The 23,387-nt window shown below is 50.6% G+C and overlaps 2 protein-coding genes and 1 non-coding gene across 4 annotated transcripts; all 3 read left to right on the top strand.

The window, feature by feature from the left end:
* Window positions 1–8,001: 8,001 nt before the first annotated feature.
* On the top strand, window positions 8,002–22,293 carry TMEM222 (transmembrane protein 222). Of its 2 annotated transcripts, XM_003809422.5 has the most exons (6): window positions 8,002–8,257; window positions 16,584–16,668; window positions 17,934–17,965; window positions 19,815–19,911; window positions 20,008–20,138; window positions 21,241–22,293. In XM_003809422.5, exons 1-6 carry the CDS (start codon window positions 8,064–8,066, stop codon window positions 21,326–21,328), a joined length of 627 nt encoding a protein of 208 aa, XP_003809470.1. In that variant the 5' UTR covers window positions 8,002–8,063; the 3' UTR covers window positions 21,329–22,293. The 2 variants fall into 2 exon arrangements, with proteins under 2 accessions (XP_003809470.1, XP_063449827.1); XM_063593757.1 differs by having other exon boundaries at window positions 8,013–8,257; window positions 19,815–20,138.
* LOC103784606 (actin, alpha skeletal muscle-like) lies at window positions 8,257–12,376 on the top strand. Its single transcript, XM_008961642.4, has one exon. The coding sequence runs from the start codon at window positions 11,068–11,070 to the stop codon at window positions 11,659–11,661; it is 594 nt and encodes a 197-aa protein (XP_008959890.1). The 5' UTR covers window positions 8,257–11,067; the 3' UTR covers window positions 11,662–12,376.
* LOC112438267 (U6 spliceosomal RNA) lies at window positions 11,084–11,190 on the top strand. The gene has a single exon (XR_003026720.1). It is a non-coding gene; the product is annotated as a U6 spliceosomal RNA (small nuclear RNA).
* Window positions 22,294–23,387: the final 1,094 nt, after the last annotated feature.

The following is a 23,387-nucleotide window of genomic DNA, read 5'->3' as shown; positions in this document are numbered from 1 at the left end:
CAAGACTCCGTCTCAATTAAAAAAAAAAAAAAAGTGAACGGATAAACAAACTGATACAGCCATAAAATAGAATATTATTCATGATAAACAGAAATGAGCTATCAAGCCACAAAAAGATATGGAGGAAACTTAAATGTGTATTGCTTTGTGAAAGAAGCCAGACTGAACTGGCTACATCCTGTATGATTCCAACTAGATGACTTCCTGGAAAAGGCGAAACTACAGAGACAGCAAAAAGATCAGTGGTGCTCCATTTTTTAAGAGTGTCCACATGTGTGATTCATCCAAAGCATTCATGAGCCCTGCTGATAATAGAGTCTGGGGCTCAGATGAGCCCATACTGTGAATGTATAGTAAAGCAGAGATTAGAAATAGGGACTTCTGCATTTGTGGAGGGCAAGTGTGGCCCCAGAGGGCTGCTCCTGTCTCTGCTTAAGAGCATGCCCAAATATTGTTGCAGAACTTAAAAGGTGATGAGAAGTCATCTCGCTCAGAGGCTCTCAGCCCTAGCTATAAATCAGAATCACCCAGGATGCTTTTATAACTTTCCATGCCCCACCCCAGAGATTCTGTTTTAATTGGTCTGAGGTAAAGCCCAGGCATCTGTCCTTTTTTTTTTTTTTAAGAGGTGGGGTCTTGCTTTGCTGCGCTGGCTGGAGCGCAGTGGCTGTTCACAGGCGCTCCCACTACTAAACAGCATGGGAGTTTTGTCCTGCTCCATTCCTGACCTGGGCTGGCATGCATTGTTTTAAATCATCCCAGGTTCATTTTACTGTGCAGCCAGAGATGAGAACCACTGATCTAGCTCTATCTCCACATTGTACAGATAGGGACCATGAGTTTCAAAGAGGGGCAGGAAAAGGGATGGGCTTGCCTGAGGCACCCTAGTGAATTAGAACCAAAGTCAGGACTGGATTTCTGATCCCTAATTCCTAGTCCAATTCTTTTTTTTTTTTTTTTTTTTGAGATGGAGTCTCACTTTGTGGCCCAGGCTGGAGGGCAGGACGCGGTATTTCGGCTCACTGCAACCTCTGCCACCCAGGTTCAAGCAATTCTCCTGCCTCAGCCTCCCGAGTAGCGGGAATTACAGGCATGTGCCACCACGCCCAGCTAATTTTTGTATTTTTAGTAGAGATAGAGTTTTGCCATGTTGGCCAGTCTGGTCTCGAACTCCTGACCTCAGGTGATCGCCTGCCTTGGCTTCCCAAAGTGCTGGGATTACAGGCGTGAGCCATCACGCCCGGCCTAGTACAATTCTTTATAAACCATTTTCTTATAATAGGTCACAATACTTTTTTTTTTTTCTTTAAATAGAGACAGGGTCTTGCCATATTGCCCAGGCAGGTCTCAAACTCCTGGCCTCAAGTGATCCTCCCGCCTCAGCTTCCCTAAATGCTGGTATTACAGGTGTGAGCCACCATGCCTGGCCCATGATACTTTTGAGCTCCTACTCTGTGTCTGGCATTGGGCCAGGCATTGGCATAACAAAATTGTACACAACATATTCCTTGCCTTCCTGGAGTCTCCAGATTATCTGGAGGAATAGCAAATACAAGGATTGTACAAGGTTGCTGAACACTGGATTTTACTGTGAAATGTGAGTCCTCCCCAGTATATTCTGCCATCATTCAGTGCCCCACACGTGCCAGGTTCTTTGTCAGGTCTAGGGATATTAACATGTCTGGCAGGGGTGGCGGCCCGAAGAAGGAACGTGCCACTTGGTTGCTCTGCCTCCTGCTCCCACCCAGTTCTTTTTTTACATATAAAATAAGGTCCTGGTCCTAATGAGGCCATAGTTTACCCCTATTTTACAGTGATTTAGAGACTCTCACGCTGGTCTCCCCTCATCACTCTAGTAAGTCCTAAAAGGGGTCGTCACCAGGCCAAATGTAGTGGCTCACACCTGTAATCCCAGCACTTTGGGAGGCTGAGGCAGGAGGATCACTTGAGGCCAGGAGTTCAACACCAGCCCAGTCAACATGGTGAAGCCCCATCTCTACTAAAAATACAAAAATTATCCGGGCATGGTGGTGTGCGCCTGTAATCCCAGCTACTTGGGCGGCTGAGGCATGAGAATGTATTGAACCCAGGAGGCAGAGGTTGCCGTGAGCCAAGATTGTGCCACTGCATTCCAGCCTAGGTGACAGAACAAGACTTTGTCTCAAGAAAAAAAAAAAAAAAAAAAAAAACCTTAGGAACACAAAGAAGGAGACAGACACTGGGGTCTGCTGGAGGGTGGAGGGTGGGAGGAGGGAGAGGAGCAGAAAAAATAACTATCAACATCCAGGCTTAATACCTGGATGATGAAATTAATAATGGCTCACTGGCCAGGCGTGGTGGCTCACACCTGTAATCCCAGCACTTTGGGAGGCCGAGGTGGGTGGATCTCCTGAGGTCAGGAGTTCGAGACTAGCCTGACCAATATGGTAAAACCCCCGTCTCTACTAAAAATACAAAAATTAGCCGGGCATGGCGGCATGCACCTGTAATCCCAGCTACTTGGGAGGCTGAGACAAGGAGAATCACTTGAATCTGGGAGGCGGAGGTTGCAGTGAGCCAGATCGCGCCATTGCACTCCAGCCTGGGCAACAAGAGTGAAACTCCATCTCAAATAAATAAACAAACAAATAGTGGCTCACTGCAGCCCCCGCCAGGCTCAAGCAATCCTCCCGAGTAGCTGGAGTAGCTGGAATTACAGGCATGTGCCACAATGCCCGCCTAATTTTTTTTTTTTTTTTTTTTTTTAGTAGAGATGAGGTCTTGCTGTGTTGCCCAGGCTGGTCTCAAACTCCTGAGCTCAGACAATCCTCCCCTCTTGGCCTCCCAGAGTGTTGGGATTACAGGTGTGAACCACCACGCCTGGCCTATTTCTCATTTTAGAGAGAAGGAAACTGATGCCCTAACAGGTTCTGCTACTTTCCTAAGGTGCGACAGATATTGACAAAGCTTAAGTTCAAACACTGAGCTGGCTGACTCCTGAGTCCACATGTGTAGCCATCATGCTTTCCTGGGCACCCCAAAGTGGGAGACTTAGATTCTGGTCCTAGCTGTGCTTTCTATAACCTTGGGTAACTTAGCCCATCTATAAAATGGAATGGAGGCCGGGTGCAGTGGCTCACGCCGGTAATCCCAGCACTTTAGGAGGCCGAAGTGGATGGATCACTTGAGGTCAGGAGTTAAGGCCAGCCTGGCCAACACGGTGAAACCCCGACTCTAGTAAAAATACAAAAATTAGCTGGGGCCGGGCGCGGTGACTCACGCCTGTAATCCCAGCACTTCAGGAGGCCAAGGTGGGCGGATCACCTGAGGTCAGGGGTTCAAGACCAGTCTGGCCAACACAGTGAAACCCTGTCTCTACGAAAAATACAAAAATCTGTAGGCATGGTGGTGCACACCTATAGTCCCAGCTACTCAGGAGGCTGAGGCAGGAGAATCACTTAAACCTGGGAGGCAGAAGTTGCAGATTGCTGAGATAGTGCCACTGCATTCCAGCCTGGGCGACAGAGCAAGACTCCATCTCAAAAAAAAAAAAAAAAAATTAGCTGGGCGTGGTGGTGTGCACCTGTAATCCCAGCTTACAAAGAAGGCTGAGGCAGGAGAATCACTTGAACCCGTGAGGCAGAGGTTGCAGTGACCCGAGATGGCCCCACTGCACTCCAGCCAGGGTGACAAAGGGAGACTCCATTTCCAAATAAAACAAAAAAATGGAAAAGGAAGTCGTTTTGTGAACTCTGATGTCTAAAGGACCAGTGGGTTTGCTCTGAAATAGTTTATTGCACTGAGTTGGTCCCCTGAATCTCCTCCCCACCATGGGAAGGTTTGGAGTCATAATGGAAAGAGGCCCAGCTTCCAGGGGCCAGAGAGGGCAATGATGAAGCTGAGCAGAAGAGAGTACGCTGTCCTCCCACATGCTACATATACTGCAGCATGCCCCTGGCTCAGGCTCTTTCCCTGGATTGAGGTGATTCTTCCCCAGAGCCCTTAAGGAGACCATCTACAGTCAACAAATAACTCCAGTGACATTACCCGAGCACTTCCTCTCTGCCAGTTGCCTAGTTGGATACAGGGACCAATAGATCCAGTTAGTCCCCTTCTCAAGGAGTTCACAGTCTCTTGGGAGCGACAGACATGTAAACAGCTAATGCTAATGCAAGTACACATGAATATTCAATAGGTGGAAACACAGCCTTCGTGCTCTGGGAGCAAAGAGGGAGCATTTGCCTGAAACCTTGAAAGTAGTGTAGAAGAGGAAAGGAAGGACATCCCCGATGAGGGAATGGTGTGAGCAAACACACAGGGTATGAAGTGCAGGACTTGTTCTGTGAAGGGCAAACAGGCCAGTGAGGCTAACTCCAGGCAAGTCCCGAAGGAGACTGTGAGAAATGAGGCTGGAAGGAAAATTTGAGGGCATCATTAGGGGCCTTGAATGCCAGGAGCGAGATATCCTGAAAGAGGAGATTTGTGAGTCCTGGGGACTTATACATGGGGCCAATTGAGGGGGTGCGCTGACTCCCACCAAGAGAGGAAATGCCCCAAGCTCACCCTTCAAACAAGCAGCATCTTACCCTCAAAGGTTTCCCAGCTTGACAGTTTCAGCTCTGGCATCCTTCCCTCCCCCAGCCAAACCCATAAGTGGATCCAGATGGTCATTCCTATTTTAGGTTGGGGTGTGTGTTGGGGGAGGGATAGCTCTGAAACCTATCAATCCTGTCCCAAGCTCAGCCATAACAGGAGCTTCCTCCAGGACCCTGCTGTGATCCTGTGAGCCTGGAAGGAAATATTAGTCTTTGATGGAGATTTCCCATCTGTTTATGGGTGATAAGGAAGCAACAGCAGAGGAGTCCAGGGCACAGGCCAGACTCCTGGGTGAGAGAGCCAAGGTGTATATGTGAGAAGGAGTGTTCTGCAGGGATGAATCCATTATTTAAAAAAAAAAAAAAAAAAGGCCGGGCGCGGTGGCTTATGCCTGTAATCCCAGCACTTTGGGAGGCTGAGGCAGGTGGATCACAAGGTCAAAAGATCAAGACCATCCTGGCCAAACATGGTGAAACCCCATCTCTGCTAAAAATATAAAAATTAGCTGGGTGTGGTGTTGCGCACCTGTAGTCCCAGCTACTCGGGGAGGCTGAGGCAGGAGAATTGCTTGAACCCAGGAGGCAAAGGTTGCAGTGAGCCAAGATTGTGCCACTGCACTCCAGCCTGGTGACAGAGTGAGACTCTGTCTCAAAAAAAAAAAAAAAAAATCTTGTGGATGGGTTGTGGTGCGGGGCAAGCCTGTGGGACAGGCCCTAGAGGATCTGGCTTCTACCTCCAGGTACCCGGCCCTCCTCATGCCACGTTTCTGCAGCTGCCTAGGCCAAGGGTAGGATGACGTGGACCTTAGGAAAGGAGCCAGGGCTCTGTCGTCTGATCCTCTGCCTGAGCACTGTTCCCACCAACCCAAGCCCATTAAAAAGGTTTGGGACACCAAGAGGTAGCAGGTTCCTGCGTTTAGACTGTAACCAGCACGTGATACCAAGCCTGTAAGTATTTGCCTTTCATTCAATTTAACAAATATTGATTAAACAAATACCATGTGCTAGGCACTATACTGGGCATTGGGTATACACACGTTAGCAAGACAAATAGAGTTTCCAGTCAAGTGGGGGAGGCAAATAGTACATAGCTACAAAGAAGCTATGAAGAAAAAGAACAGGAGATTAACGGGGGCTTTCTCATTTAGATTGGGAGACCAGGGATGGGCTGAGAAAGTAATATTTGATCTGAGACTGGAAGAATGAAAGTTAGCCGCTTTAAGTAGGTAGGAGTAGTATTTCAGGCAGAGGGGAACAGTGTGTGCCAAGTCCCTGGAATATGAAGGAGTGCATGAGAGGAACTGAAAGAAAAGGCCAGGATGGCTGTAGTATAGTAAATAAGGAAGGGTCATGGGTCCAGATGGTGCAGGGCTCTGTGAGCCATAGTAAGATATTTGTGTTTCATACGAAGTGCAACGGGAAGCCATTGAAGTTTGGCAGATTAAATGTGGTAGGTGTATTAGTACTACCAAACTTGTGGCAGGCCCTGAGAGACTTACTTTGGTTGTTTATTCATCAATACCTACAATAAATGTTTAAAGGGTACCCAGCAACCCTGTGCTAGAATTATGGGCTGACAGTCATGGTAGGGAGATGTCTAAGGCACAGACCTTCCTCACAGCCTGTGGTCCAGAAGAGATTAGATAACTACAGTGATTGAATCAAGAAGTCATGTAATTTATTCTCAACAACTGTAAACTACACACCTAATCTATTCCAAACCCTGTGCTGGATGCTGGTTGTTGCCCTTCAGGGATCACACACTGCACAGGGGTCAAGGAGAGGTACAAATGTGCTCAAAGAATTTGGAGTGGGTTAGAATCATTTTCTAACCCACTGTAATCATTATCATGCCTGCGAATCTGTGAGGTCTTTATAAAACATCCATTTATTCAATCACCTAATAAATCAGTAAACATCTAGTGGGCATATGCTTTGCACCAGGAACTGTGCCAGCTACTGAAGTCAAGGACCTTAGAGTTCCATGGCAGAGACAGACATCCCCCACAAAAAAACATGAAAATATTAGGTGCTACAAACAGGACAGCAAGCTCTCCATAGATCAGCATTGAGGGAGGGTAATTCAGTGGAAGAAGGACCTTCCCCAAATGGGAAGCTCCTAACTTCCTGAGTGCATTTGTCCATACCTTCCTTTACCTGATTACTCTTTTTATTCTTTTTTTTTTTTCTTTAAGCCTGATTTTTAGTGGCAGCCTTCCTTCTGACTTTGGGCTGTCCCCCACTTCCCCTCCCCACCCCAGTAGACCCCAGTAGACTTCATTTTCTTTGTCTTGACATCCTTTAAAAAGCCAAAAGTCTCCAACATTTGAGCCTGGCTTCTCTCTAATTATGGTTGTGTGTGATCTCAAACAATTAACTTCCCTGAGCCCGTTTTCCCATTTGTACAATGAAGGGATTGGATCACATCTAAGGCTTATGATTTACTCCAGTAAGTATTCACACTTTTGCACACACTGCTCTGCACGACCTTCCTTTCTTTGTACCGCTGCACTCATACTTCCACTCCTGTGCCACATGGCAAACATCAAGACTCAACTCAATAATATCCTATCTTCCAGCAAGTCTTCCCTGTATATACAACAAAATACACACACACACACACGTGCGCACACACAACTGTGTGTGTCTTCCTTTATGCTACCACTACCTCGTGAGAGGGCCACAGAATGAAAAGGGCAAGGGAGGTATAAGACTTGGGTTTGGGCCAGGCGCGGTGGCTCACGCCTATAATCCCAGCACTTTGGGAGGCCAAGGCGGGCGGATCACAGGGTCAGGAGTTTGAGACCATCCTGGCTAACATGGTGAAACGCCACCTCTACTAAAAATACAAAAATTAGCCAGGCGTGGTGGCACGCGCCTGTTATCCCAGCTACTCGGGAGGCCGAGGCAGGATCGCCTGAACCTGGGAGGTGGAGGTTGCAGTGAGCCGAGATTGTGCCATTGCCCTCCAGCCTGGGCAACAAGAGAAAAAATTCCGCCTCAGAAAAAAAAAAAAAAAAAAAAAAGACTTGGGTTTGAATCGTGGTCTCTCACCTTTTGAACCTCAGTTTCTCACGTGTAACAGGAGGGAATACCTAATTTGGATGTCTAATTAGTTTATGGGGATTAGAAACAATTCATGTCAAGTGCTTGGCACCTAAGAAGTGCTCAATAAATAGCGACTGTACCACACCTCCTAGGAGCCCTCAGCGTACTGAATTAGAGTTCTTTATAAGTCTCCGGCGCTAGACTGCGAACTGCCTGAGAGCATCCCTTCTGCAGCCGCGGGGCGTAAGCGGCAAAGACTCGGGGCTGGCAGGCGCATAGGGAGTCGGGCGGGGCTGGCCGGGCCCAGAGGAACGCGGCTCGGATTCCCGGGGGAAGGCCAAGCGGGGCGGACCCCATCTCCGGGAAGTGACGCCATGGGGACGAGCGGCACCAGAGCCGGGGCCAGTCGGAGCGGGGCGCGCGCCGCGCGCCGCGCGCCGCATGGCGGAAGCGGAAGGGAGTTCTCTGCTCTTGTTGCCGCCGCCGCCACCCCCGCCCAGGATGGCGGAAGTGGAGGCGCCGACGGCGGCCGAGACGGACATGAAGCAATATCAAGGCTCCGGCGGCGTCGCCATGGATGTGGAACGGAGTCGCTTCCCCTACTGCGTGGTGTGGACGCCCATCCCGGTGCTCACGTGAGTCTCTTCCGGCATCCGCCTGGGGACGAGGAGGGCCCAGGGAGAGCCGGAGTCGGGCCAGGCTAGCCTCCGGCCCCGACGCGCAGCAAGCCTTTTCCTCGGGTCTGGCCCGCACGCCTCGCCCAGTCACCAGAACCCCGCCATCCATGTAGTGCCAGTTTGTGCACACGGCTGGGACACGCTGCCTGCTCTCAATACACCTGGTGTAGCCGGGGAGAGAGTTGTAGGCCAGCAGGAAAGGGCAAGTGGCTGGGAGACTCGAGCTGTGAGTGTGTAGAAGAGGGAGCCCCTTATCGGATCTGAGGAGACATTTTTATTAATTCACTGGTTTATTCTCTCATTGAGCAAATGCTTACTGGTCGCTTACCATATTCCAGACATACTGCTGGGTCTGGGAGCAAGAGTGGGAGTTTGGTTGGGACCACACGAGATCCTGGGATGTCAACATTGGAAGGGCCCCCAGAGATCTGAGAGTCCAACCCTTTGTCTCACGTGCCATCTCAGTTGCAAACTGGGTTTAGATCCCAGGTTGTCTGCCTCCCAGACCAAAGTTCTTTCTGCAACATCAGCCTTTGTCAGGGGAGAAGCAGGTGCTCTGGTACTACTTGGCGCCTTTTGGGAGGAGCTCTCACATGGGGAGAGGTGGTTTGCCCTCCTGCTTCAGCCTTGACAGCTGATAAACGTAACCCCTCCTCACCGTGCTGGACAGTTTGCCAAGCTCTTAAACACCCATTTTATCAGAATTAAACATCCATTTTCTAAGGTAGGTTATCTTCTCAGATGGTGAAGCTGAGCTGCTTGTAGCATTAAGTGTCTTGATCAGGTTCGCACCCCAATAAGCAAAGGCATGAAGAGCTCAGTCTTCTGATCTAACTTGCTCTTTGCACTACATCTTATCCACTCTCACCTGATGGGATAGCTTGTTCCGCTATCAATAACAGCCAGTGGTGATGTGGAGAAGGGATCATTTGGGGCCTTAGGTGTTGCTGATTCTAAAAAGATCGTAGTTTTTGAATTATGTTAAAATACTTGAATTATTTTGTGTTTTCAAATACTTATGCATATAAGAGCATCCAAATCTGTTCTTTAAAAATAAAATATTGGGACAGGCGCGGTGGCTCATGCCTGTAATCCCAGCACTCTGGGAGGCAGTGGAGGGTGGATCGGTAGGTAGTTCGAGACCAACCTGGCCATCGTGGCGAAACCCGTCTCTACTAAAAATACAAAAATTAGCTGGGCATAGTGGCACGTGCCTGTAATCCCAGCTACTCTGGAAGCTGAGGCAGGAGAATCGCCTCAATCCAGGAAGTGGAGTTTGCAGTGAGCCGAGATTGCACCACTGCACTTCAGCATGGGCAACACAGTGAAACTCCGTCTCAAAATAAATAATGAAATAAAATCTTAGGAAAATGTGTACATTAATTCATTCAGTGTTCTTCTAACACATGTGCTGAGTGACCCCTGTGTTCCCAGATAGTTCTAGGTGATGCGAATATACAGTGATGAATAAAGGAGATATGGTCTTTACACTTTTGAGAGTTTAAGTCATAGTGGAAGGAGATAGACAGTAAACAAGTAAGCTAATAAAAGAGCACCTGATAGTGATTAGTGCTGTGAAGAAAATAAAATATTAGTGTGAAAATAACAGGGGCCGGGCGTGGTGGCTCACGCCTGTAATCCCACACTTTGGGAGGCCCAGGCGGGCGAATCACCTGAGGTCAGGAGTTCAAGACCAGCCTGACCAACATGGAGAAACCCCATCTCTACTAAAAATACGAAATTAGCCGGGGTGGTGGCACATGCCTGTAATCCCAGCTACTCAGGAGGCCGAGGCAGGAGAATCGCTTGAACCCGGGAGGTGGAGGTTGCGGTGAGCCAAGATCGTGCTTTTGCACTCCAGCCTGGACAACAAGAGCAAAACTCCGTTTCAAAAAAAAAGAAAATAACTGGGTGGGATACTCAGGAAATGTATTAGTTTTCTTAAAACCTGTCTTGTGATCCTAAACTCTCTTTAGCCTTTCTTATTCTCAAAAACACCATCTGTGGCGTGGTCCTCTGCGGAGAATGGTAGCAGCGTGAGGTGGAGGCACCACAATCCCTTGTCACCTGGGCCAAAAGCAGCTCATAGCCCATTTCTATTCAGATCTGTGTACAGGTGTTCATAAGACCAAGATGAATAAGACACTGTGTTCCTGTCAAAGGGTTCATGTTCCCTTCTGTGTTAGTCCATTCTTGCACTAATACTTGAGACTGGATAATTTCTAAAGAAAAGAGGTTTAATTGACCCATGCTTCTGCAGGCTATACAGGAAGCATAGTGGCTTCTGCTTCTGGGGAGACCTCAGGAAGCTTCCAGTTATGGTGTAAGGCAAAGGGGGAGGGAGGCATCTCACATGGCGGGATTAGGAGCAAGAGGGAGTGAGGGGGGAGATGCTACACACTTTTAAACAACCAGATCTTGGGAAAACTCACTATCACAAGAACAGCACCAAAGGGATGGTGCTGAACCATTTATGAGAAAACCAGCCTCATGATCCCACCACCAGCCCCCACCTCCAATATGGGGACTACAGTTTGACAGGAGATTTGGCGGGGACAGATCCAAACCATGTCACCTTCAAAGGACTCACCTCCAGCAGGAGGGAGAGAAAGGTCAATTAGCCATCGTAGTATTACTGTATAGTGATGATTGCAGAGCTAGGCATAGATGTGGCGCAAGTAACTGTCACCTGTCTTTGGAGGAGAGACCAGAGGAGGAAATGGAACCCAAAGATCTGTCTGCCCCCTCAGAGATGTTGGTAATTCTGCATGAAAAACCAGTTTAGTGCTCGCCTCGGCAGCACATATACTAAAATTGGAACGGTACAGAGAAGATTAGCATGGCGCCTGCGCAAGGATGACATGCAGATTCGTGAAGCGTTCCATATTTTTGTCTCCCTGGACTTCGAGCAGGAGATGGCCACTACCACATCCTCCTCCCTGGAGAAGAGCTACAAGCTGCCGGATGGCCAGGTCATCACCATCAGCAACAAGCGGTTCCAGTGTCCGGAGGCGCTGTTCCAGCCTTCCTTCCTGGGTATGGAATCTTGCGGCATCCACGAGACCACGTTCAACTCCATCATGAAGTGTGACGTAGACATCCGCAAAGACCTGTACACCAACGTAGGGCTATCCAGAGGCACCACCGTGTACCCGGGCATCACCGACAGGATGCAGAAGGAGATTAACGCCCTGGCACCCAGCACCATGAAGATCAAGCTCATTGTGCCCCCAGAGTGCAAGTACTCTGTGTGGATCAGCGGCTCCATCCTGGCCTCACTGTCCACCTTCCAGCAGATGTGGATTAGCAAGCAGGAGTATGACGAGTCAGGCCCCTGTATCGTCCACCGCAAATGCTTCTAAATGGACTGCGAGCCGATGCGTAGCATTTGCTGCATGGGTTAATTCAGAAGTATAAATTGGCCCTGGCAAATGCATATACCTCATGCTAGCCTCACGAAAATGGAATAAGCCTTCGAAAAGAAATTGTCGTTGAAGCTTGTATCTAATATCAGCACTGGATTGTAGAACTTGTTGCTGATTTTGACCTTGTATTCAAGTTAACTGTTCCCCTTGGTATTTGTTTAATACCCTGTACATATCTTTGCTTTCAACCCTTAGTACACGTGGCTTGGTCACTGCGTGGCAAGGTAAGAATGTGCTTGTGGAAGACAAGTCTGACTTGGTGAGTCTGCATGGCCAGCAGTCTCCGATCTTTGCAGGGTATTAATATGTCATGGCTGAGTGTTCTGGGATTTCTCTAGAGGCTGACAAGGGCTCCTGAACCAGTTGTTTCTGTCCTGCTGGTCTGTCAGGGTTGGAAAGGCCAAGCCATAGGACCCAGTTTCCTTTCTTAGCTGATGTTTTCCTGCCAGAACACTGTGGGCTGTGACTTGCTTTGAGTTGGAAGCAGTTTGCATTTACACCTGTAAATGTATTCATCCTTTTAATTTATGTAAGGTTTTTTTTTGTATGCAATTCTCGATTCTTTAAGGAGATGAGAACAGATTTTGGTTTTCTACTGTTATGTGAGAACATTAGGCCCCAGCGGCATGTCATTGTGTAAGGAAAAATAAAAGTGCTGCTGTAACCAAAAAAAAGGGAAAAAAAAGAAACTAGTTTAATAGCTGCTGCTACTAATAAAAACAGCTAAGATTAGATGCTTACTCTGTCCTAAACATTGTATGTTCACTCACTCAATCCTAATGTCAACCTATGAAAGTAGATACTGTTGTCCCCATTTTATAGATGAGGAAGTAAGGCTTAGAAGCCAGTGTGGTGCGCTTTTGCTGAGTTAGCCTACCTTCCCAGATTGAGCTCCAGGATGAATGAGTCATTTATTCATTTATTGTATCTTTATAAAGCACCTATTATGTACTAGGTCCTGAATAGAAGGTAGTCCACAAAGCGGCTCTGGAGCTGCCTTCCTGGAGCTTCCAGGCTGACAAACCACTTTGAGGGTTTCTTCTCTGGGGCTTCCAGCCTTTACTCTGATTTCCATCCACTGCTGCCAGCACAGCTGTGGCGTGTGGAATCCTGGTTGGACCCAGACTTCCTCCCAAGCAGATGAAAGGATTAGGGGGCAGAGATGGGGGTGGAGGGCAGTCCTGAGATCAGGATGAGCTACTTTCCCATAATCCTGAATGTCCATCCTGTGGCCTATGGATCTTCTGCAACTTATTGTATGTTAGTGCAGTCAGTCAGATAGTGCTTATGTATTAAACACCTCAAGATGACAACATTGAGCAGCTGCCAAGTGGAAGGCAGAGTCCTAGGCACTGTGTAAATGGATAAGTCTATCCATTTAATCCTCGCAATAGCTCCTCATTAAGGTAATTTTTACTATCCACAGAGAGATGGGAATTAGTAACTTGCCCAGAACAAAGGCAAGCCTCAACCCAGATGATATCTGAGCATGACTTCACTCTTGGCATTTGTTTGTTGTTTTAAATTTTTATTTATTTATTTATTTAGAGACAGAGTCTTGCTTTGTCACCCAGGCTGGAATGCAGTGGCGTGATCTCAGCTCACTGCAGCCTCCGCCTCCGGGGTTCAAGTGATTCTCGTGCCTCAGCCTCTCGAGTAGCTGGGATTACAGGCACATGCCACCATGCCCATCTAATTTTTGTATTTTTAGTATAGACAGGGTTTCGCCATGTTTCCCAGGCTGGTCTCGAACTCCTGACCTCAAGTCATCCACTGGCCTCTGCCTCCCAAAGTGCTGGGATTACAGGCGTGAGCCACTGAGCCCAGCCTTGACTCACTGCAGCCTCAACTTCCTGGGCCCAGCCTTGGCTCACTACAGCCTCAACTTCCTTGGATCAAGTGATCCTCCAACTAATTTTTAGATTTTTTTAGATACAGGGTCTCACTGTGTTGCCCAGGCTGGTCTCAAATTCCTGGGCTCAAGCAATCCAACTGCCTTGGCCTTCCAAAGTGCTATGATTACAGGCGTGAGCCACAGCACCCAGCCCCAGACTCTACTCTTAAATGCAGGATGTTCATTCATTATTTAGTCAACAAATATTTAGTGAGTTGCAGCTATATACAGGCACTGCCGTAGTAAACAAGAAAAAATCCTGTCTCTCTTGGAGCTTATGTTCTAGTGGAGAGACAGCATGTAAATAACCAAGATAATTTTGGATGGTAGTAGATACTATGAGGGAAGTAAAGCATTGTAGTGGGATCTCGGATTGGGTGGCTGTGCTGGAAGACACCGTTCAGGCAAGACCTCCGAAGGTGACAGTGAGGCTGAGGCCTAATCAGTGAGGAGTCAGCTGTGCCATGCTCTCTGGGAAGAGTGTTCCAGACGGAGGAGAGGGCAGATACAGAGAAAGCATGGGGTGGGAGGGTTTGGCGTGTTTGAGGCCACAAGCAGGCAGTGTAGCTAGAGAGGGGACTGAGATGAAGTTCAAGGGATAATTAGCACCACAGTGTTGGAAGAAGTTCGAAGTGTATTATAAGTGTAGTAGGAAGGCATTAATAGGTGTTGAACAGGGGAATGATGGAATCTGAGTTCAATTCTCAAAAGACCACTCTGGCCCTACCATTGTCTCAAGCGCTCAAGCTGTAGACCTGGAAGACCCCCATCCTGTCAGTCGTAAACTCTCCAGTCTTCACTTGAAAGATCTTTTGAATCCATGTGCTTCTCACCACCCTGCCCCTGATCCTCTAGTCAGGACCTCCATCATCTCTTGCCAGTGGTACAGCAGTAGCCCCTGAGCTGGCCTCTCCCCCTTGCGTTCTTCCAGGCACATGTACCACTTTCTTGCTCTGCAGTGTTGTTTTCTGCCTGTTGATGTTGTGTCCTTTCACAGGTCAAGGTTAAAAGTCACCTCCTCTGTGAAGTCTTTACTGGCTCCACCCCAGCCCCCTGTAACTGCTTTTTTAAACTGCGTCTCTGGAGGCTTGGCCTCCACCCCTAGCCAGGTGCTTTATGCTCGTGCCCAGGCAGCATTGAGGCCAGGACTCGGCCACTGGCCCTGTGAGTTCTCCTTAAACTGGATCGGTCTCTCCAGCACCCAGGTCCTGTAGGGCCATGGTTCTCAGAACGCAGACAGGTCTAGGGTTCCTATGTGTGACATATTGGGGTGCATCTGAGATTTATTGTTGTTTTTTAATGCCCATGGTTTTTTAAAAAAGGAACTTTTATTTCCTGGCATACACCATGCTTCTGTTCCAATTTCTACCCTTGCACATTCTGTTTCTTTGTTATTTCCTCAGGGAAGCCTTTCCTGAACTCCCCCACCGACATTGGTGTCATGTCCGCCCACCTTTTTTTTTTTTTAACTTTCTTATTGAGGTATAACTTATGTACCAAACGGTGTGCGAATCTCAAGTATACAGCAGGAAGAATTTTTGCATATCACACACTCATGTAACCGCCACCCAGACGGGGGCTAGAAAGCAATGCTAAGACCCAGAGGACCGCCTTGTGCCCTCCCAGTCAGTTCTACCACAGATTCCACCCCGCTGTGGACCTCTAGCCATAGATCAGTTTTGCCTTTTCTTGGACTTCATGTAAACAGAGTGCTATGTTACGTACTCTGTGTAAGATTTCCTTCATTCACCCTTATGTCTGTGAAAGCCTGTGTTGTGTGTAGCAGAAGTGACACTGTTTTTCATTGTTATGGACTATTTCAATGTATAACTATACCACACTTATTCATCGTACTGTTGTTGAACATTTGGATTCTTTCTAGTTGTTTTTATCAATTTTATTGAATTATAGTTTACATATAATAAAATGTACACATTTTAAGAGTACAGTTCAATGAGTTTTGGCAAATGTTATTTCCCAGGGGTGAGGGCAAAGAAGGTTGCAAAAGTGAAACTGCTGAGGCATTTAGTATAGTGCCAAACTGTTTTCCAGAATGGTAGAAACAGGCCGGGTGCGGTGGCTCACGCCTGTAATTCCAGCACTTTGGGAGGCCGAGGCAGGCAGATGACTTGAGGTCAGGAGTTCGAGACCAGCCTGGCCAACATGATGAAACCTCATGTCTACTAAAAATACAAAAATTAGCCAGGCATGGTGGTGCACTCCTGTAGTCCCAGCTACTCGGGAGGCTGAGGCAGGAGAATTGCTTGAACCCAGGAGGCGGAGGTTGCAGTGAGCTGAGATTGTGCCACTGCACTTCAGCCAGGGCAAGAGAGCGAGACTCCATCTCAAAAACAAAATGGTAGGCCAGGTGCAGTGGCTTATGCCTGTAATCCCAGCACTTTGGGAGGCCAAGGCACGTGGATCACGAGGTCAAGAGATCGAGACCATCCTGGCCAACATGGTGAAACCCCATCTCTACTAAAAATACAAAAATTACCCAGGCGTGGTGGTGCACACCTGTAGTCCCAGCTACTTAGGAGGCTGAGGCAGGAGAATTGCTTGAACTCGGGAGGCGGAGGTTGCAGTGAGCCAATATTGTGCCACTGCACTCCAGCCTGGGCGACAGAGCGAGACTCCATTTGAAAAAAAAAAAAAGGTAGAAACAGTTTATCCCTCCCACCAGCAGTGAATGAGAGCTCTGGTTGTCCCTTGCCCTCACCTGCATTGGTGTTGCTGTCGTTTGAGTTACAGCCATCCTGGCGGGATGCTGAGGTATCCCATTGTGCTGTCGGTTTGCAGTTACCCTTGTCTGTGCTTCCCCAGCCTTCTGGACCACCCTAATGGCCACCTGTCAATGAAACGTAATATTCACATGCTTCTGTACTGTATGAAGGGTCCCCAGCATCCGTCTAACTGGCTGAAAGATCCCCTAAGCTCTGTCCCTTCCCCGTCCTTTTCCTCACAGGTGGTTTTTCCCCATCATCGGCCACATGGGCATCTGCACATCCACAGGAGTCATTCGGGACTTTGCGGGCCCCTACTTTGTCTCGGTGAGTCCCCATTCTGCCCACCCGGGGGGTTCCAAGGTTTAAGTGGAAGGCTGTCCTGTCTTGCCTGCAGGCAGGCTTCGTCTCCCCAGACCCAGGAGAACGTAGATAATCCGCAGTCCTGGCCCTGGCCCTCTGCCCCTCACCAGTGTTTGACCCCTTTCCCCCTTCTCTTGCCTCCAGGACAGGCCGGGAGGGCAGTGTGGCCAGAAGGATTCTTAAGTAACTGACCCAGCCCTTTGCCCCCACCCCTGGGGTACCGAGACATGGGTAGGGATTAGAGGCAAGAGTGGAGAGTCAGACCATCCAGGAACCACATCTCTGGACCTTCAGAAGGTGGGAGTCAAGGTGGGGGGACAGGGGAGGCTGATTCGGTTCCCTGGGTGTGGCCATGGAGAAGAGGGGGTGGGGCTTTAGAATGAAGCAGCTGTGTTCTCAGGTCTGTTCCCTGGGGCTGTGACCAAGACTGGTCCAGTGGGCTAGCAGCAGAGGAGCATGCATCATCCTGTCTCCAGGTGTCAGAGGCTGGACTGAAGGGGTGTGGTGGCACCAACCTGTTTATATTAATAGTTGTCATGATCATCTTAACACGACAAAGGTCTGTCACTTTGTACTTAAAAATACTTTCACATCCATTACTTTATCATATGTTTTTATGGTGATTAATCATTGACCAGGTCTGTCAGCAGGGTCTCCCTGATCTGAACCCAGAGTCTGTCTCTGTGTAAGTCCTGTACCCCAGGAATAATGTGATGAGTCTAGGACTTCACTGCAGTGTCTCCCTCACAGGAAGTCCCTCTGGGCCCAGCGCCCCCGCCCTGCTATGAATGCAGTCAGACTGCTGGGCGCGGAGATGGTCTCCATGTGGGCCACCACTGTTGAGTCAGGAGGCCAGACCATGATGGAAACCTCCTGCTGGTCCTCAGAGATCAGAGAAGACTGACCAGAGAACTTGGAGAAAATGAGGCCCAGAGAGGGCAAGAGAATTCCTGGGTGCCACACCAAGGGACAGTGGCAGCTGGAGCCCCAGGTCTTTGGTCTCTGATGCAGTGCTCTGTGCACTTGTGCCACACTGCCTTCTTCCTGCAGAACAGCTGCTAGCTCTTTAGATGCCATGCCAGCCCCGGGGCAGGGCCCAGGCCCCACTTCTGGCCCCCCCACCCCCGACATACCCTCTTCTAAGTCACTGCACTTCTGCCACCTACCCAGGTTTGTCATCTGACCCAAATGTAAGTTCGTCACTGACCTCTGCTTTTGTCCCTCAACAGGAGGACAACATGGCCTTTGGAAAGCCTGCCAAGTAAGTGATGAACACCCATGTGACTGGCTGTAGAGGCAGGTCGCTCCTGCCCTGGCGGGCCAGGCCTTCTGGGGCACAGGAGGGGCCAGCACCCTGAGAATAGAGTATTTGGGGTCGGGGGAGAGGTCAGCCAGGGTCCACCAGAGCATGGCAACCCCATACAGAGTGCCTACCGCACCAGCCCCTGGCTAGGGCCTTTACCTGTAGACCATCTGGGCCTTGCCACAGCTCTTCAGGTTTGTATTTTCAACTCCATGGCAAGGGTGAGGAAAGGGAAGGGACTTGGTCAAGGTCACACAGGAAGTGGCAGAGCTGGGACCCACACCCAGATCTGTCTCCCTCTAGACTCACTCTCCTGCCCTTTGGGAACAAATGAGGCATGGAAGGTAGAAGAGAGGCATTGTTTGGAGCTCTGCTGGAAAGTTCTGGTTGGAGAGAATAAAAACCGTTCAGCTTTCTGGGAGCTATTGCTGGTTTGGTTTGGGACATTTGGTCTTCATCTTTGCAGTCTCAGGTGCCCACCTCAGCTGTGGGCCTGGTGAGAGTGCCTCAGTCATCAGTGTCCTCAGGTGACCTGTTGCCCAAGGCTGCACTGGGAGGAGGGACTGGGCTGAGGAGGAGTTGGTGTCCCACACAGCTGTGATGGCCTGGAGCAGGGCTTCCTGCTGCCTGCTCTGGCTTCCTCCGGCAGGCAGCAGTGTAGTCCAGGAGTCTCTGGGCCACCAGGTGTTCGCTGCCAGACTGCTCTTCAAGGACGGTTTTAAGGGCATCATTTTCCAAGCAGTAGCCCCTAAGCGGCCCCAGTCCAGGCCATGGTCTCTAGACTCCTCCACCAAGCCATTCCCCTATACAACAGCCAGGGGGCGCCCTGACCTCCCAGCTCTCCTTGGCCTGAGACCCACCAGGCACTCTGGTGCTTGGAACAGCAATTCTCACCCACCTTGAGGTTTATGGGCTTTAGCACCATCAGCTTCCCTGCCACTCACCCTGGCAAGCTGCTTGGGAGACTAGGGGAGAGTGCTTGCTGCTGGGTAAACTCCCCGCATGATGTGGCCTCACCTACATCTCCAGCCTTAGCTGCCAGCATTCTATCACCGTGTTTCTCTTTCTGCATCCTCCAGGAGGGCTCAGTCACTTCAGTTATGGGACATGCTGCACAGTTTTATGCCTGTCACTTAGCTTAAGCTGTTCCCTCAGCCTGGAATGCCCACCTCTTCTTTCTATGCCTGCCTAACCCTCTTCCTTCAGACTGGACCCAGGTGTCACCTCCAGGAAGCCTTCTCACACCCCATCTTAGTCCATTCTGGCTGCCATAACAAAATCTCATCAATTGGGTATCTTAGAAACAACAGAAATGTATTTCTCACAGTTCTGAAGACTGGACAGTCCTGGGTGCAGGTGCTGGTAGAGTCAGTGTCTGGTGAGGGCCTGAGGTGCCTTTCCACTGTGTCCCCACGTGGTGGAGGGGTGAGGGGTCTCCCTCAGGGCTCTTTTATAAGGACACGGATCCCATTCATGAGAGCTAATCACCCCATGGCCTAATCACCTCCCAAAGGCCCCACCTCCTCATACTATCACCTTGAGGGTTAAGATTTCAACATATGAACTTGGGGACACAGACTTTCAGAGCATAGCACCCCCAATTTCATTCCATATCCCCCCAGGATGGGACCGGCCACCTCACCCTGTGTCACAGTTGACTGCTACATAACACTTGCCCCAGATCTGGCTTACTGTACACCTCAGCACCCAGCTCAGGCCCGGGCACAGGGCAGGCCTCAGAGGACGTGCATAGAGCTGAGGGCACAAAGGAGCCAAGCAAGTGTCCAGAGCCCTTCTCTCCCCCTAGGTACTGGAAGTTGGACCCTGCTCAGGTCTATGCTAGCGGGCCCAACGCATGGGACACGGCTGTGCACGACGCCTCTGAGGAGTACAAGCACCGCATGGTAGGTGGGCCAGGGCGGCACCAGCACTCCCCAGGTGGGGACCAAGGGGGAGGCTCCCCTGCAGCCCATCCTGACCAGCCCTTCTGGTGCCTCCAGCACAATCTCTGCTGTGACAACTGCCACTCGCACGTGGCATTGGCCCTGAATCTGATGCGCTACAACAACAGCACCAACTGGAATATGGTGACGCTCTGCTTCTTCTGCCTGCTCTATGGGAAGTACGTCAGGTGAGCTGCCCTCCTGCCCGCCCACCCACACACTGCCCAGAGGCTGCTCTCCCAAGGATCCTAGAAAGACCATTCCTAGCGTCCTTCAGTCAGCCGGGACAGTTGGAACAGATGCCAGTTGGAGCCATGGTGGTTCTAGAGTGACGAGCTGAGGGCCTGATGGAGAGGGAGGTGGCTGTGCTGAAGTCCAGCTCCACCTGGGCCCCAAATGCAGCTCTGGCACGTGCCCGCTGTGAGACCATGGGCAACTGCCTTGGTCTCTCTCAGCCACAGCTGTCTTTGGTGAAATGCGGGCAATGATTCCCGCTCCTCAGGGAGGCTTCTACGGATCCCTGTGCTCCGGTAAAGTGAGCAGATAGATCCTCTCATAATGACTGCCCCACAGGTCCCTTCCTAGGCAGAGAGATTGAGTGAGTCGCCCATGGTTGCCACAGCATGGACACAGCAGAGCCCAGACTCGTGAGCCAGCATAGGTTAGTGCTGATCTGGCCGCCTCTCCAAGCTTTCCTCTTAGCCATGTTCATCATTAAGAGCTTCTGAAAAGAAGACTTTTAGGGATATTTTTAAGTACTGCATGGCTTTTAGAAGTCCCCTGAGAATAACTGTGGTCACACAGAGGTTGAACCCAGACCCGTGGCTCCCAGCTGCTTGGCTCCAGCCACAACACTGCTGACCCTTGCCAGCCCCAGAGCTCCCAGTAGTCCCCATTATGAAGTCCATAGGCAGAGGGCACACGTGGCTTCCATACCCAAACTGCAATTCCTGGTCCTCTTGCTGGAGACCCTAGAGGTAGGTGGCTATAGATGGAGCCAGTGAGGCCTAGAAATGGGGAGCATGTCTCCTGTTCCCAACCAGCGAGGTGTCAGTAAACCACCAGGAGCGCGGAGCAGCCCCTGCCCGGGACCATAGCTGGTGATCCCCCATAGTGGGCAACCACGCCCAGCCTGCTTCCTTGATTGGCCAAGTTTGGGATGAGGGGGTGGTTGTAGGGTTTTCCTTAGGGATGGCAGCCCTATTGGGGTCTGTCGGTGCTCAGGGCTGCGGGCCGTATGCCTGCTCACCAGGCCCTGCCCACTTATGCTCGCTCCTTTCTCTCTGTCAGCGTTGGGGCCTTCGTGAAGACCTGGCTGCCCTTCATCCTTCTCCTGGGCATCATCCTCACCGTCAGCTTGGTCTTTAACCTCCGGTGATGGCTGCTCGGTGGCCCCACACCCACCAGGGTCCCGAGGAAACAGCCACCATCCCTTTTGGTTCCAGATTTTTTTCTTCTCACCCCAAAAGGCAGGGTTGGGCCTGCTGTTGTGGACCGGGGGTCGGGGCTGGCAGGATGGAAGGACTGAGGACCAGCATGAAGTGGGGGTTTGTTGTCTCCCTGCCTCTCAGAAGCACCCTGTCCCCTCCTCCCCAGGCCTGTGACTCCGGCCCTGGAAGCCCCTTTGTTCTTCTGTTGAAAGGCTTTGGCTTCCCTCTGTAGAGCTGCTCCCGCCACCACCTGCTGGGGTCCTGCCTCAGCACAGTGCCCAGTATGGGGAGAGGAGGACATTTGGGCTCACCTGTCAAGGTGGCCCTGGGACCAGAGCTGGTCCCAGCATGGGGTGCACCGGGTACACTTAACGTGTCTCTATAAGCCAAGTTGCTTCAGAACCTTCACCACTGGCCTCTAGAATGGTCCAGAGGGGCTGGCTGGGTCCCTTTGTCAGACTCCTGCCGGCAGCTGCCCTGGGGGACGTGTGTGCCCATCTGGCATCCTCCAGCCCGTGCAGTCCGCTCTTCACTGTTCCACGGCCTCTCAGTGCCTCCCAGCGCCTCCCAGCATTGGACCCATCTCCCCCTGCAGTTTGAGGCCAGAGAGGTGAGTGGACCTGACGAGTGCCAGAGTAACCGTGTAGACAGCACTCAGCCCCAGCCCCAGGTGTGGACCTCATGCTGGTGATGGCTCCCCTGGGTCCAAAATACGCTGGTGATGGCTCCCCTGGGTGGCCTGCCAGCACAGCCAGTGCCATCAGGGAGCTGAAGGGGCTGTCCCCCACCTAACTCCAGCTCCCCCTTACTTCACGTTGTCACCAAGGCCCTGTGCCGCCCGCCTCGCCCCCCTGCTCTGTGGATTCCTTTGGGAAGGGCTCCCTGGGCAGGACAATAAAGAGTTTTGACTCCAGTTGGTGCCCTGTCATTGTTTTCTCCCTCTCTGGGGCCCCCTTGCCCCTTAGCTCATAGCGTCTTGGTATTCTTGGGACCTTATTACCCTTGACAAGGGTCTGGTTGTCAGCGCCATGGTTGAGTCTGTGTCCAGTGCCTGGGGACATCAGCATCCCTCAGGTATATCCCGCCTCTGCAGTCTGGGGATTCCCTGCCATTCTCCATTCCCCATTCCAAAGGCAGGTGGGCATTGAAACCCCTTCCATCGTCCCTGTTGGGAAGGACTTGTAGGCTTGGGGTTAGGGCTGAGTAGAGCCTCCACTGCTGTCCCCACCCCCCCCCCGGGGTGCAGAGTTGGGGATGAGCCAAGAGCACTGCCAGCCTCTGGTCCCTGTATCCATCCAGCCTTCGCTTGCCTCCGATCCTTTCCTCTCCACCATCCCTCTCATGGCAGCCCTGCCTAACCAAGGCCCAGCTTAAAAGCCACTTCCTCCCTGAAGCCTTTCCCAACCCTGTCCATGCATCACTTCAGTTGAACTAGCCAAGGATTTGGTCTTGAACGTGGCCTTGAGGACATGCTCTAGCAGCTGGCCATGGGGTCCCTGGTCAGGCATCTGCCAGCTCACCCCAGATCCTGCAGTGCTGTGGTCTGCAAGCCTGGGACTTCTCCAGGGCAAGGCAGAGGTGCCCTCTCCCCACTTCAGAGCAGTTCCATTTACTTTTTTTTCTTTCTTTCTTATTTATTTATTTATTTATTTTTTGGAGACAGACTCACTCCGTTGCCCAAGCTGGAGTGCAATGGCACGATCTCAGCTCACTATAACGCCTGCCTCCTGAGTTCAAGTAATTCTCGTGCCTCGGCCTCCCAAATAGCTGGGATTACAGGTGCCCGCCACCATGCTGGGCTAATATTTGTAGTTTTAGGAGAGACGGGGTTTTACCATGTTGGCCAGGCTGATCTCGAACTCCTCAGATGACCCGCCCGCCTCAGCCTCCCAAAGTGCTGGGATTACAGGCATAAGCCATTACGCCTGGCCCCAGCAATTCCATTTTCAAAAACCTGTTTTGCATATTGGGTCCATCCGAGAGTTGGTTGAGGGGGACAAATTCAAT

Source organism: Pan paniscus, chromosome 1 (genome assembly GCF_029289425.2).
Source record: "Pan paniscus chromosome 1, NHGRI_mPanPan1-v2.0_pri, whole genome shotgun sequence".
Lineage (NCBI taxonomy): Eukaryota > Metazoa > Chordata > Mammalia > Primates > Hominidae > Pan > Pan paniscus.
Note: the sequence above shows the minus strand (reverse complement) of the source record. Positions and strands in the feature narration are given on the sequence as shown.